The sequence below is a fragment of the Malus sylvestris genome, chromosome 9, assembly GCF_916048215.2.
Source record: "Malus sylvestris chromosome 9, drMalSylv7.2, whole genome shotgun sequence".
Classification (NCBI taxonomy): domain Eukaryota; kingdom Viridiplantae; phylum Streptophyta; class Magnoliopsida; order Rosales; family Rosaceae; genus Malus; species Malus sylvestris.
This window is the reverse complement of record NC_062268.1, coordinates 19,036,686-19,049,929: the sequence shown is the minus strand read 5'-3', so window position 1 is coordinate 19,049,929 and position 13,244 is coordinate 19,036,686. Positions and strand designations below refer to the sequence as shown.

The following is a 13,244-nucleotide window of genomic DNA, read 5'->3' as shown; positions in this document are numbered from 1 at the left end:
ATTTTCATAACCAAAACCTAGACCGGAGGCCCTTTGGTTACACCAGCATTTGTTTGTATGGAGTATTGGATTTAGGCGTGTTAATATTAACCTCCCACAAAAATAAAAGGAGGATTGCATGCTAATGTTATCCAACTATATTGGTAAGTTAGGAAAGAAAAATGAGGATTGCACGATGATTAGGACCGTCATACTTTCACATTTTAAAAGTCAAGTTTTTTAAAATTTAATTAAATAAAAATTGTTTAACAGTTATCACAATTTTAGTGTTTAATTGAATAACTATTTTGGTGTTGGCCACCTGAAATAACCCTATATATTTTTCTCGTTAGATTTTAAAAAGTTATAATAAATAAAAAAAGACAATTATTATTAAAACCTCAATTTCTGATATTTGGTTCGTCCATCGTCCAATTCAGTTACAACAATGGAGGATGGGGTGCCATTCTCGCTGATGTGTATGCTCGTAAGGTACTTCATCAAATTTGTTCTCATCATCTCTTTTAAAGTATTACTTATAGTTATGTGGCAAGACTTGATTTGTTGGTCTTTAGGTCTTAGGAGGTCATTTTACATAAGGATAAATTTATCATTCCCAAGTGGATGAGAAAATAAGATAATGAGGTGGGCTTATCAGCACTCGAATAAATTTATGGACAAAAATAAGTATGGGTTTGCAAAAAGAGAAAAGTGATGCCGGAAATCATTTTCCCATAACATACCTCTTTTTACCTTCTACACACCATTGTTGAGTTTTATCCATTGATCTTCTTCAATTCATTTAGTTCAATAGGCGAAAATTGAGAGGGGTGTGAAAAGTAAAAATGTGTGGATAACATAATCCTACAAAAATAGTAAAATTTCAAAACTTACAAAATGATACTAATTTGACCAAAACATTTTACAGGAAAAAGAAGTTTCACAAGTGATCAATGGAACCGCTTTCATTCAAACTAATCTTGTTGAAGCACTGAAAACTGTACAACTCAAACCATAGTGGCTAGAAGAATATAACACACGAAATTATTAATGAAAACCGCACGTGCACACACACATATATGGTTCCGATACATATATCTGTACTGAAAATTACATATATCAAAGACTTGAGGTTGGATTCAAAGCGAGGATCGAAAAGGTAGTAGCTCTTCACAAAAAATAACAACTAAGCCTTCTTATTTATACTCAAATTCCAAATAAGCACGTTCGGTTAAAGAAAAAGAAAAATGAAACCGTAGAGGAAAACGGCAGTGATGGAGCATTTAGTACTAATTAATTAACCCCAAAACCCCATAGGTTATCATAAGTACGTGCATGGTGTGAAGTGAAAAATATATGACCAGCGAAAGAAAACCCTAGAGGGTGACTGCAAGAGGGAGCATTGGAAAGCCCAAGGATAGCTAGGAGGGATTGGACTAACCCAAAAAACCAAGAAGGAAAAGGTCGGTCCATTAAATAAGTTTATTTAGAGGGAAGCTTTTGTACTAGTTAATGATTAGCGTATAAAAAGGGAAGAGCAGGTTGACAAATACAAAACCATGTCCCCCAGATCATGATCAGATATTATATGCCTTAGCTAGCCTTTTAGAAACTCATCATCAAGCCATGGTGAGATCGTTCATCTCCCTCGTGATCGCTGGAATGCAGCTTGAACTCCGAGTAATCTTCCCCTTTGGCTCTCCTTTGTCTCTCGGATTAAACGACTTAGCCCTCATGACTCTCCCCTCCAACTTGCTCTTCTTCAACATCTCCCTCATAGCCTCAGCTTGAAACAACACTGGATACGCCCTAGTATACTTGTTAAACCTAACACATGCACTTATATGTGTATTTAAAGCCTCTTCCTTATTTCCTCCATTTTTCTCCACCTCTTCTTTCACTGCCTCAGAACACAACCCGCATATCCACTTCCCAAAGAACTTGTCTCTCACTCGGTCTATGTACTCGGGCGTGTACTCTTCACTCATGCCACAGCATTCACACTTTGCATCTTCAACCTCCGATATTGGCGGGAGGGATTTCAGGTCCTGATCAACGTCGGCTTCTTTGCTTAGCTCATACGAGATGTCGGACATAGTTCTTTTCAGGCTATCGGATGAGAATGAAAGCCTTGGTGGCTTAGATATGGAGGTGTTGTTGGCCCTAGAGTAGTTAGAGCCAGAAATAGACTCTCCATGAGGTGCCATGTTTGAAAATTTGGAAAATACAAAAAACCCTAACGTAGAACTCAAGCTAATTGGATTGGGCGACAATGGGAAGCAAGAGTTAATTAACTTGGCCAAACTCTGAAGATTGTCGCATGGTAGTAGAAGGAGGTCTATAGTAAGCCTATTTATAGTAATCACTTCGGCCTTTACTGGAAATCTACAGCCATTATTTATTTGAATGGATCTTGTTCATTCATATGTCACTTATCAACGGAAGGGCTGAATAGTTTCGTGACCGTGCTAGAGATTTCAAGAAAGTTTTGAAAGAAAAGGAAATATGTTTTGCTTTTTTAGGTTTGAATAAATGCCAGCTGAAATTTGCTACACAACTTTTCATGGGGTTTCTAAATATTTTCCCAATGGATCATGTGGAGGAGGATGTTTTAGCTTCATGAAAAGGTCTTACATCTATTTTTCTTTTGAAGGATATAATATGAAAGGCCATGGCACATCCTACAGCCCATGACTATATATGTTTTGTTATTGGAGAAGGCCTATTGACGCTCCGGTTCGAAGATGTGACTACGAGACAGATGTTCAGAGCCGAAGGGGTAGAGGAAGACCTAGGAAAACTTTGGAAGAGACCCTAAGAAAAGACTTAGAGTACTTGGATCTAACGGAGGACATGACACAGAATCGAGCGCAATGACATTTTAGGATTCATATAGCCGACCCACTTAGTGGGAAAAGGTTTTGTTGTTGTTATTTGTATTCAAGATCTCAATTAATAAAAGAAATATTAAACATTTATTAATTAAGTGGGAATGCCATACGTTAATCTTTTGTTTTGTCATAAAAAAAATATAAATTCACATTTAAACTGTCTTTACTTGATAAAATCAAAGTTATGTATTGAAAGCATTACTATATATCAAAGTAATAGCAACAGAAAGTATAAAAACTATATGCTTTATATGTAAAACTAGAGCAAAACACCGATGAACTGGTGCGAAACACACATCAAATTAATATGAACATGAAAAGAAACTCATATTGACCTTTTATAATTTGATAACTTCCATTATATATTTACATGTTATTTCTTCTGAAAATGAAAAAAGTGAGACGTACGCAGCCTTTTCAGGATGTACAAAAGGGTTCTAAAAGAGAAGCATTGTTTGGTTTCTGGCTTGACAACCATTGTCCTTTGCTTTCAACAATTATTTGTCCTTGTAAAAAGCTGAAAGTTGCATATTCACGAGTGAGCCTACTCAGACCGTATACACATCACGTATGGTCCCTATATCTTCAACTATACTAGCAGCATACAAGGCCAACATGAAAGAAAATGACTGCCTTGCTCACTCATGGGTTCTCTCCCACAGCCACAAGTCTAATTTCACGAGCAGTTAAATCAATCATATCCCTATATGCATGAGAGAGAGAGAGAGAGAGAGAGAGAGAGAGAGAGAGAGTAGGGTGGTGTATGTGAGATTTTGGTATATGGCAAACCTAAATCATGAACCAAATCAACAGTCTTAAGCTCACAGTTGTCTTGTAAAATGGCTGCTTTAAGTATGTGGGTTTCATTGGTAGATCGCAATAAGAACGTAGATTCTCCGTTTTCTTAAACATTTTCTAATTCTTAACTTGTACGGTACAATATAAATCAAACACTTTTGTCTAATAAAATTCACGAAACAAAAGTTAACCTATAGATTTGTAATTCAAAACTCTAATAAACCTCTAACTTTTGATGGATCTGGCTGAGTAGATGTTGGTACTTGTAAACCCACGTTTGGCGCAAAGTCTTCGGATAAATAGATCAGGATATTGGATGAAACAGTTATCGTGTGATTGGAAATGCAAAATTATATCTTACGGGAACTGAGTTTTGCACTATTTTTGTTATTTTTGACATTTGAATTGAACAAGTCGAAAGAGAATTTGTGGATAAAAAAATAAACAAGAGTGTGAAAATTATTTTCTATCTTTATTTTTAACTAAGTTGAAACTGGCTTGGTGAGGTGATTTCGAGTAATTAAGCAACAGTCTTTCTCTCCTGCGCATCACCCACATTCGCATAGATTGCTCATCATCAACTTAATTAAATCTCAGCCTTCTATTTTTTCAAGTGAAAACAAGTAACTGTGATTTGACCAAGTTGATGCGCAACCCATGCGGAGGAGAGAAACTCTGCATTGTGCTATGCTATATTGCTGCAGTGCCATATTCCTTTCCCCAACATTGCCGCATAACCAATAAACCCAATTAGCATCCAATGGCCAAAACCCAAGGGCAAACAGAGATAGAAGGCCCAGAGATGTAGAGGCCTAGCCCACATTGGGAAGTAAAATCACCTTCTTTATATTCATTGTTGGGCCCAAAAAACGCACATGCAAAACCAATTACATCTCAAAGTTTGATTGTCGTAAAAACACCTCAAACCAAGCTTAAATACATGCAAAGGTGCAAGATTGAGAAGAAAAGATATTTACAATCACGACATAAATTGGCGACTTCATGAATCAATGGCTCCAAGTTCCAGAAGAAACGCTACCAGGAATGACAATGCCTCGGAAGAGGTAGGCGAGTCTGCTTTCCGGTTGAACGAGTCCCAATGCGAAGAACAACATTAGGAAAGCTAGGAAAAGTTGGACGCGTACGCCATGCCAGATATCATCGCTCCCATTCACGATATGGGAGAAGCCCAAAAAGAAATCGTATCATTTGTGAAAGAGTTGAAAAACTCAATCCCGATGTCAAGTGAAAAGATGAGTGAGAAGCATTACGCACACAGAGAAAATATTCCCAAGAAGAATCAACCGTTTTTGTGAGGAAGGGTTATGAGAAAGAACCATCCTTTGTCACTCATGAAGATGTCACTGCTATGTTGGAGAAAGAGTTGCATGTTTTTGAGCTGCCATACCCTAAGGGTTATCAAACCTTTAACTTTGTCCTCTTTGACAGAAGGAAGGGCATCCCAAATGAGCTTATAAGTCATTTCATCGACGTTTTGGGTCTTCATGCCCGCAATTATAACCCTTGTCTAAAGAGTTCTCGAAAAGCCTCTTTGACTGTGCCTACACTTGGTATACTACACACGCGTCGGGATCCATTCGAACTTGGGAAGAGTTGACAAGTAAGTTCTTCCAACACGAAGATAGGGTCACCATAAACCAACTCAACAACACAACCTGAAGCATGAGAAAGACCCTATGACTTTTGTTAAATGCTTCCGGGACCTTGCCCTTGAATGCTACGATGAAAAGGATGAGGAGACGTTTATGGAAATTTACATCAGCAACATTGTCACAAATTATAGAGTGTATTTGGAGAATGTTGGTATTAGCCAATTCTTTAGGATCCTAGAAGTAGTGAGGAATATCAGAATGTTGGTCAAGTTTTCCATGGGAAGGTCTTAGAAAGGTGAAAAGAATAAAGCTCACCAAGCCTTGGTTATGGACGACAGGTCCGACTACAATCAGCAAAAGAGTAAGGAAACCTATCCTCCACTATCATGCAGTGACGAGGAATTCCATGCTATCCTTGACACCATGTTCACAAACAAAGTCATCAAGCCACCCAAACATTCTAAAGTTCCTTCTAGGGAAGATAGGAAAGACCCCATATATTTTCCATACCATCAACATGTGGGACACCCTTCCATTACATATCAAACCCTGAGAAGGATCCTCCATGCAAAAATTTGTGACAGAACACTAGAGATGCCATGTAAGAAGCAAGCCATCGATACTGACCCTTTGCTGAAACACCGAGGGAAAAATGTGGTAATTGGGATAACATGCTCCAAGGACGATGATGTTTATTGTCCATAGAATAACGGCCTAAGCCATATGAGGCCATTTGAGAGCCTTATGCGAATAGGGAAAAAGCTTACTGGTGCAAGTACTCATAGCCTTGAAGTTACGACACGCCATGGCCCCAAGCCGAAGGATGAGAGACGAAGGAAATAACCTTATGGACTTTGACCTAGGTTTTGTGACGAGGCCTTTGCCATCGAAATGTCAGAATAATACGTTACAGGAACCTTATGAGGACAACAAATCAACCAGAAAATGGCAGTTGTGACTTTGCACAACCTTTCTAACGCGAAAACAGAAGCGGTTGAGCGTTACCTTGCCCATAACCAAAGACCTACCGCACCGTAAGTCCTCCAAAGGAACCTAAACCTAACAATATGCAAGAAGACTTTGTCGATCCAAGGTGGAAAACATCAAAGGAACAAGAGATGAAGTCTTTCAACAAAAATGAGATAGGTTTACAAGATGAAATATTATTCTGATAGGTTTAACCTAGGTAAAAAACCTAATGGTGCCGATGGGTTTACACGGTGCAATATAATGCTGATGGATTGATCGAAAGATACAAAGCAAGACTTATGGAAAAAAGGGATATGCTCAGACATATGAAATTGATTATGACGAGTCATTAGCTCCAATAACAAAACTTAATATCAATAGAGTTCTCGTCACTGGTAGCAAATCTCGACTGACTATTACACCAGTTTGATGTAAAGATTGCATTTATGTATGGAGAAATAACTAAAGAAGTGTACATACAGCTCATGCTTGGTTCGAACAGGCCGACTGAACATTGGATTAAAGTTTGTTAATTGAAGAAATCATTGTATGGTCTTAAACAGTTGGCAAAAGCATGGTTTGAGCGATTCAAAAATTCTACGAGAGCCTTCGGTTACAAACAAAGTAGTTACGATCATACTTTGTTCCTAAAGAAAAAATATGTAAGATTACGGTACTCATTGTCTATGTAGATGATATAGTAGTAATTGGTGATGATCTTGAGGATCGACAAGCATTGCAAAGTTATTTGGCACGCAAATTTGAGATGAATGATCTTGGTCCACTAAAGTATTTCTTAGGCATTGCAGTGGACCGTTCGAAGAATGGTTTCTTTCTATTACAGATGAAATATGCTCTTGATTTATTACATGAGGCTGGAATATCAGCCTGTCTGCCAGTTGATATGCCATTGGAAGAAGGTTAAATTTGTGGTATGATCTGGTTGGGAGGAAGATTGATGTATCTGGCGCGTACGTCGCTAGACTTGGCTTATGCTTTAAGTGCGGTAAGCTAGTTTATACATGATCATAGGAAGCAGCTTATGGAGGCATTGATGCGAATTTTATGATATGCGTCAACTCAGATAAATGGGTTGTTCTCTCAAAGATTATTTGGAGGTTGAAGCGTATACAGATGCAGATTAGGTAGGATCGATTGAGGACATGTGATCAACATCAGGTTACTTCATATTTGTGGGAGGTCATCTGGTTACTTGGAGAAGTAAGAAATAGAATCTTGTTGCTCGCTTAAGTGGTGAAGCAGAGTATAAAGGAGTTGCTTTGGGAACTTCTGAAATGCTTTGGTTATGAAATATCTTGAGGGATTTGGATATGTGATCCGAAAAAGGACATGAAGTTGTATTGTGATAGTAAAGCTGCATGTAAGATTTCTGCTAATCTAATTCATTATGATCGAACAAAGCATGTGGAAGTAAATTGGCTCCTTAACAAGGAGAGAAGCTAGACAGAAAGATTATTGAGATACCAAAAGTCAAGTCGGAAGATTAGTTTGCTAACGTCTTAAGAAAAATAATGTCAAATAGAATATTTGCAAAACTTGTGGGTAAGTTGGGCATGTTCGATATTTATGCATCAACTTGAGCGGAAGCATTAGAATAAATGTAAATATTGTAATTCATTGTATTGAATATCTATTTCTTAATATGGGTTTCCTAGATTAATTGTGATTAGGGTTGTACAATTTTATATATTTCCTCTGTGTATTAAAAATAATATTGAAGTATTCACGAATTCTAACTGCTTTTGGAGATCTAAGGAACTACGACATAACTAAGTAAGAGTTAGATATCAATACAAGCTATAGTAGGGAGGTGGAAATCGAACCTATGACATAATATACAATCATAACATTTTAACCACTTTAACTATGAGTCTCTTATAGTTTAGAATACTAAAAAAATAATATCGTGGTGCAATTTTTACACACAATTATATGCATGTACAATTGAAGTGCATGTATTATTTTATAAGAGCTAAGAATCAATTTTTATAAATCAAAACATTAGGCTCCAGTCCTAATCACAATCTCTACATGACAATTGACACATTGGATTTTCTCTCTATATTATTAGGAAAAATTAGGATCTAATCCCTAGTCACCAAAGTTCATAGATTAAAACTGTTGATGCACAAAATTAGTGAGGACTTTGGTACAACAGAAAATGTTAAGTTTGTGACCTTCGCTAGATTGCTCCGGTCACTAGTGTGGATAAATATGTAAATGGATAAAGACAGGGAAGCAAACACAAGATGTACGTGGTTCACCCAGATTGGCTACGTCCACAGAGTAGAGGAGTTCTCATTAATTGTGAAGGGTTTACACAAGTACATAGGTTCAAGCTATCCTTTAGTGAGTACAAGTGAATGATTTAGTACGAATGACATTAGGAAATATTGTGAGAGAATGATCTTTATTTATAGAAGAGAGTTTCTAGTTTCATTCTGACATTGACACGTGTCGTGTTGTGATTGGCTTATGATGTTGACAAGTGTCGCGCTATGATTGGCTTCTGATATCGACACGTGTCGCACTGTGATTGGCCATCTGGTTGGAGGGAAACTCTTCTGGGTCCTTGACGGTATAACGTTGACTGATGCTCAGTAGTTTCGGGATTGGTCAAGTATGGTACAAACAGTGCTCCCTTAAGTTCCCGAGTGAGGGAAGCTCCTCGGTTGGGGACTTGCAAGATCCAAGCCATTGAGTAATCACGAAACTTCTGAGTACCGAAGTGTGGTAATCATTTTCACTTGCCTTATCTATCTTATATGTAGATGTGGCATCTTCTCTGGAAGTACTTTTCCTCCATCCAGGGGTGGTATCTTTAACCGGTGAAGATGCATAAGGTAATGTATCAATTTCATTTGAAGCTTACTTGTAGTTTCGGGCTTGGTCAATTGCGATACAAAACCCTATAGTAGGAGTCCCCCAAGTCGCCGAGCTAGGAGATTTACCGAAAGAGGTAACAGACAAGGTAAGCAACTAGACTTCCAAGCAAGCAACCTGGATCGGAGGTTCGACTTCGGCTTCCGGTTGATTGTTCTCCTTCTCTTTGTGTCGTAAACAGCAACAAGGATAAGGAGAAGCAAATGGAGAAGAGATGATATGAGATACTTTTGCTTTTGAAGAAGTAACTTTCCATAGGCGTATTCTTGAATTGGGCTGGAGGGTTTTCTGGTTTCCTCCAGAGTATAAGGCCGGCTCAAGAATTTGAGGGTCAAAACAAGTCCATCAAATCTAGAATACGTTCGACCCTAATGATATGGGATACTTTTTCTCTTGAGAAAGTAGTGGATGTATCGGCACGTGTTCTGTTATGCTTGTCTCCACATGCTTCCTTATATCCTTCTCACTTGCCCTATCTGTTCCTCAGGTAGATGTGGTATCTTCTCTGGAAGCATAAGATGTTGAAGATGAGTACTCGAGAGCAATGCCAGGTAAGTAATCAGGCAAGGGGTTCCAAGCAATTAGTTCCTGACTAGAAGCTTGATTTCAAGTGTTGACTGATTGCTCTCTTTCTCATTGTCTTGCAGGTAAGAACAAGGCCAAAGGAAAAGATAGGGAAAAAGCATGATATGGGATACTCTTGCTTTTAACCCTGATGATATGAGATACTCTTGCTCTGGTGTGGCTGGTTTGCATAGGTATTATTGGGGGGGGGGAAGAAAGCTGAGTATTTTGAGAGGCTTCGTTGAAAGTGCCTTCTCAGATATGAGGAAGGGTTGAGCATTTTTGCAAGTCTGCCTGTCCGTGGAGGATGGAGGTCGACATATATATAAGTCTCCCTAACAAAAAGTAGTAATGTTATTTCTTTACCCTTCTTGGTCGTAGCAATGTAGTGGGAGCTGCAAGCTTCACGTTTTTAACTTTGTCAGAGCACTTTTGAAAAAATGGTATGTGGTATCTGGAAAGCTGATGTTGCGTGTGAAGATTGCAGACAAGCTTTATCCAAGGAAATCTGGCTCTCGAAGTTTGGAGAGCGATGCCTCTTCGATTTTTTAACAAGCAATCTTGTCGGGGATCTGGCTCTCGAGATTTGGAGAGCGGTGCCTCCTCGATTTTTGAGAAAGCAATCCTGTTGGGAGTCTGGCTCTTGAGATTCGGAGAGCGGTGCCTCTTCGATTTTTGAGAAAGTAATCCTGTTGGGAGTCTGGTTATCGAGATTCGGAGGGCGGTGCCTCTTCGATTTTTGAGCAAGTAATAATGCTATTCCTTTACCCTTCTTGGTCATAGTAATGTAGTGGGAGCTGTAAGCTTCACATGTTTTAACTTTGTCAGAGCGCTTTGAAAAAGTGGTTTATGGTATCTGGAAAGCTGATGTTGCGTGTGAAGATTGCAGACAAGCTTTATCTAAGGAAATCTGGCTCTCGAAGTTCGGAGAGCGGTGCATTTTCAGTTTTCGAACAAGCAATCCTGTCGAGGATCTGGCTCTTGAGATTCAGAGAACAGTGCCTCTTCGATTTTTGAGAAAGCAATCCTGTTGGGAGTCTGACTCTTAAGATTTGGAGAATGGTTCCTCTTCGATTTTTGAGCAAGCAATCTTGTTGGGAGTGTTTTCTTGAATGTGAGTAAAGGTTGGGCATTTTTACCAGTCTGCCTTGCCACGGAGCATGGAGGTTGACACACATTGGGACTTTCTAGTTATCAAGCAGTGGTGCTGTTCCTTTACCCTTGTGGGTAATAGTAGGGTAGCAGAACATTCAAAATTTATGTGTCTAAACTTTGTCAGAGATCTTTGGAAAAGTTGAGCAAGCAATCTTGTTGTGAGTGTTTTCTCGAATGTGAGTAAAGGTTGGACATTTTTGCCAGTCTGCCTTGCTACGGAGCATGGAGGTTGACACACATTGGGACTTTCTAGTTAGCAAGCAATGGTGCTGTTCCTTTACCCTTGTGGATAATAGTAGGGTAGCTGGACCTTCAAAATTTGTGTGTCTAAACTTTGTCAGAGATCTTTGATAAAGTTATCTATGGTACCCGAGGAGCTGATGTTGCGTGTGGAAAGTGGTGCCTCTTCGAAATCCGGAGAGTGGTGCCTCTTCGATTTTTGAACCAACAGCCCTATTGCCCTTTCTTTTATAAGGGCATCAATTGTGTGCAAAGAGTACATTCAGAGAGTTATTGCTTGTAGGAATTTTCCCCTTACTTCAGAGATTTATTGCACCTCATTTCTCCTTCATCAATTCTAAAAATGTCTGGCCCATCCGACCGTCGTTTTGACTTGAACTTTGGTGAAGAGGCAGCCATGCCTTCTCAAGACAACATATGGCGCCCATCCTTCTTATCCCCTACTGGTCCTCTTACCATTGGGGATTCTGTGATGAAGAATGATATGACCGCTGCGGTGGTGGTCAGGAACCTTCTCACTCCCAAAGATAACAGACTACTTTCCAAACGGTCTGATGAGTTGGCTGTTAAGGATTCTCTGGCTCTTAGTGTTAGTGTGCACGTTCTGTGTCTAATATGGCCCAACGCCTATTTGCTCGAACCCGCTAAGTTGAATCATTGGCGGCTGAAGTGATAAGTCTCAAACAGGAGATCAGAGGGCTCAAGCATGAGAATAAATAGTTGCACAGGCTCGCACATGATTATGCTACAAACATGAAGAGGAAGCTCGACCAGCTGCAAGAATCTGATGGTCAGATTTTACTTGATCATCAGAGGTTTGTGGGTTTGTTCCAAAAGCATTTATTGCCTTCGTCTTCTGGGACTGTATCGCGTAATGAAGCTCTAAAAGATTAACCTTCGGTGCCTCCTCCTTCTAGGGTTTTGCCTAGTACTGAGGCTCCGAATAATCACCCACTGGTGCCTCCTTTTTCTGGGGCTCTGCTGACTGTTGAGACTTCTCCTAAGTAACCTTTGTGAAGACTCCCTCTTGTTTGTTTATTTTGATTCATGTATATGTACATATTTGTAACTTATCGGAGATATCAATAAACAAGCTTTGCTTCATTTCAATGTATTGTGTTAAATACACCAAGACCTTCTTCACTAAATTCTTTGAATTTTTCCTTTTGTTGAAGCTTGTATGTTGAAGCTTTGTGAATGAAGCATGAAGGTTGAGGTAGTGCTCCCTTAATTTCCTGAGTGAGGAAAACTTCTCGTTTGGAGACTTGAAAAATCCAAGTCACTGAGTGGTCGTGAGACTTCCGAGTATCAATGTGCAGTAGCATATGGTAGGAGTCCCCCAAGTTTCCAGTCGAGGGAGTTGATGAATGAGGCATTTCCTTTCTAAGTGGTAGCCCAAAACTCCTTATTCATATATATTTGTTATGAAAGTTGTTAGGCCTAAAGAAGATGAGGCCTAGGTAATTTTTTTTTATTTTCGAAATTTTTTTTTCGATTTTTTTTTTTTTGAATTTTCGAATTTTTGAATTTTTGAATTTTCTAATTTCCGAATTTTTGAATTTTCAAATTTCCAAAAAAAAAAAAAAAAAAATAAATATATATATATATATATTTTAAAGCTTTATAGGTGAAGCTTTGTAGGTGAAGCTTTGAGGTTGAAGCTTTGTTGGGCACCATGAATTGATTTTGCTTCACACTATCTTGATCAAGATAGTGTGAAACTTTTGTAGGTGAAGCTTTTGTGGGTGAAGCTTTTGTGGGTCAAGCTTGTGTGGGTGAAGCTTTTGTAGGTTAAGCTTTGTTGGGCACCATGAATTGATTTTGCTTTTGAAATTTTGTAGGTGAAGCTTTTGTGGGTCAAGCTTTTGTAGGTCAAGCTTTGTTGGGCACTATGAATTGATTTTGCTTCACACTATCTTGATCAAGATAGTGTGAAGCTTTTGTAGGCGCTTTTGTGGGTGAAGTTTTGTGGGTCAAGCCTGTGTGGGTTAAACTTTTATAGGTCAAGCTTTTTTGGGTCAAGCTTTTATTGTGGGTCAAGCTTTTATAGGTCAAGCTTTTATGGGTGAAGCTTTTGTTGGGTACCATGAATTGATTTTGCTTCACACTATCTTGATCAAGATAGTGTGAA

General features: G+C 38.8%; 1 protein-coding gene across 1 annotated transcript; it reads right to left on the bottom strand.

Annotated features, from left to right (window-relative positions):
- Positions 1–926: 926 nt before the first annotated feature.
- LOC126634414 (uncharacterized) lies at positions 927–2,292 on the bottom strand. The gene has a single exon (XM_050304925.1). It carries the CDS (start codon positions 2,184–2,186, stop codon positions 1,599–1,601), a length of 588 nt encoding a protein of 195 aa, XP_050160882.1. The 5' UTR covers positions 2,187–2,292; the 3' UTR covers positions 927–1,598.
- Positions 2,293–13,244: the final 10,952 nt, after the last annotated feature.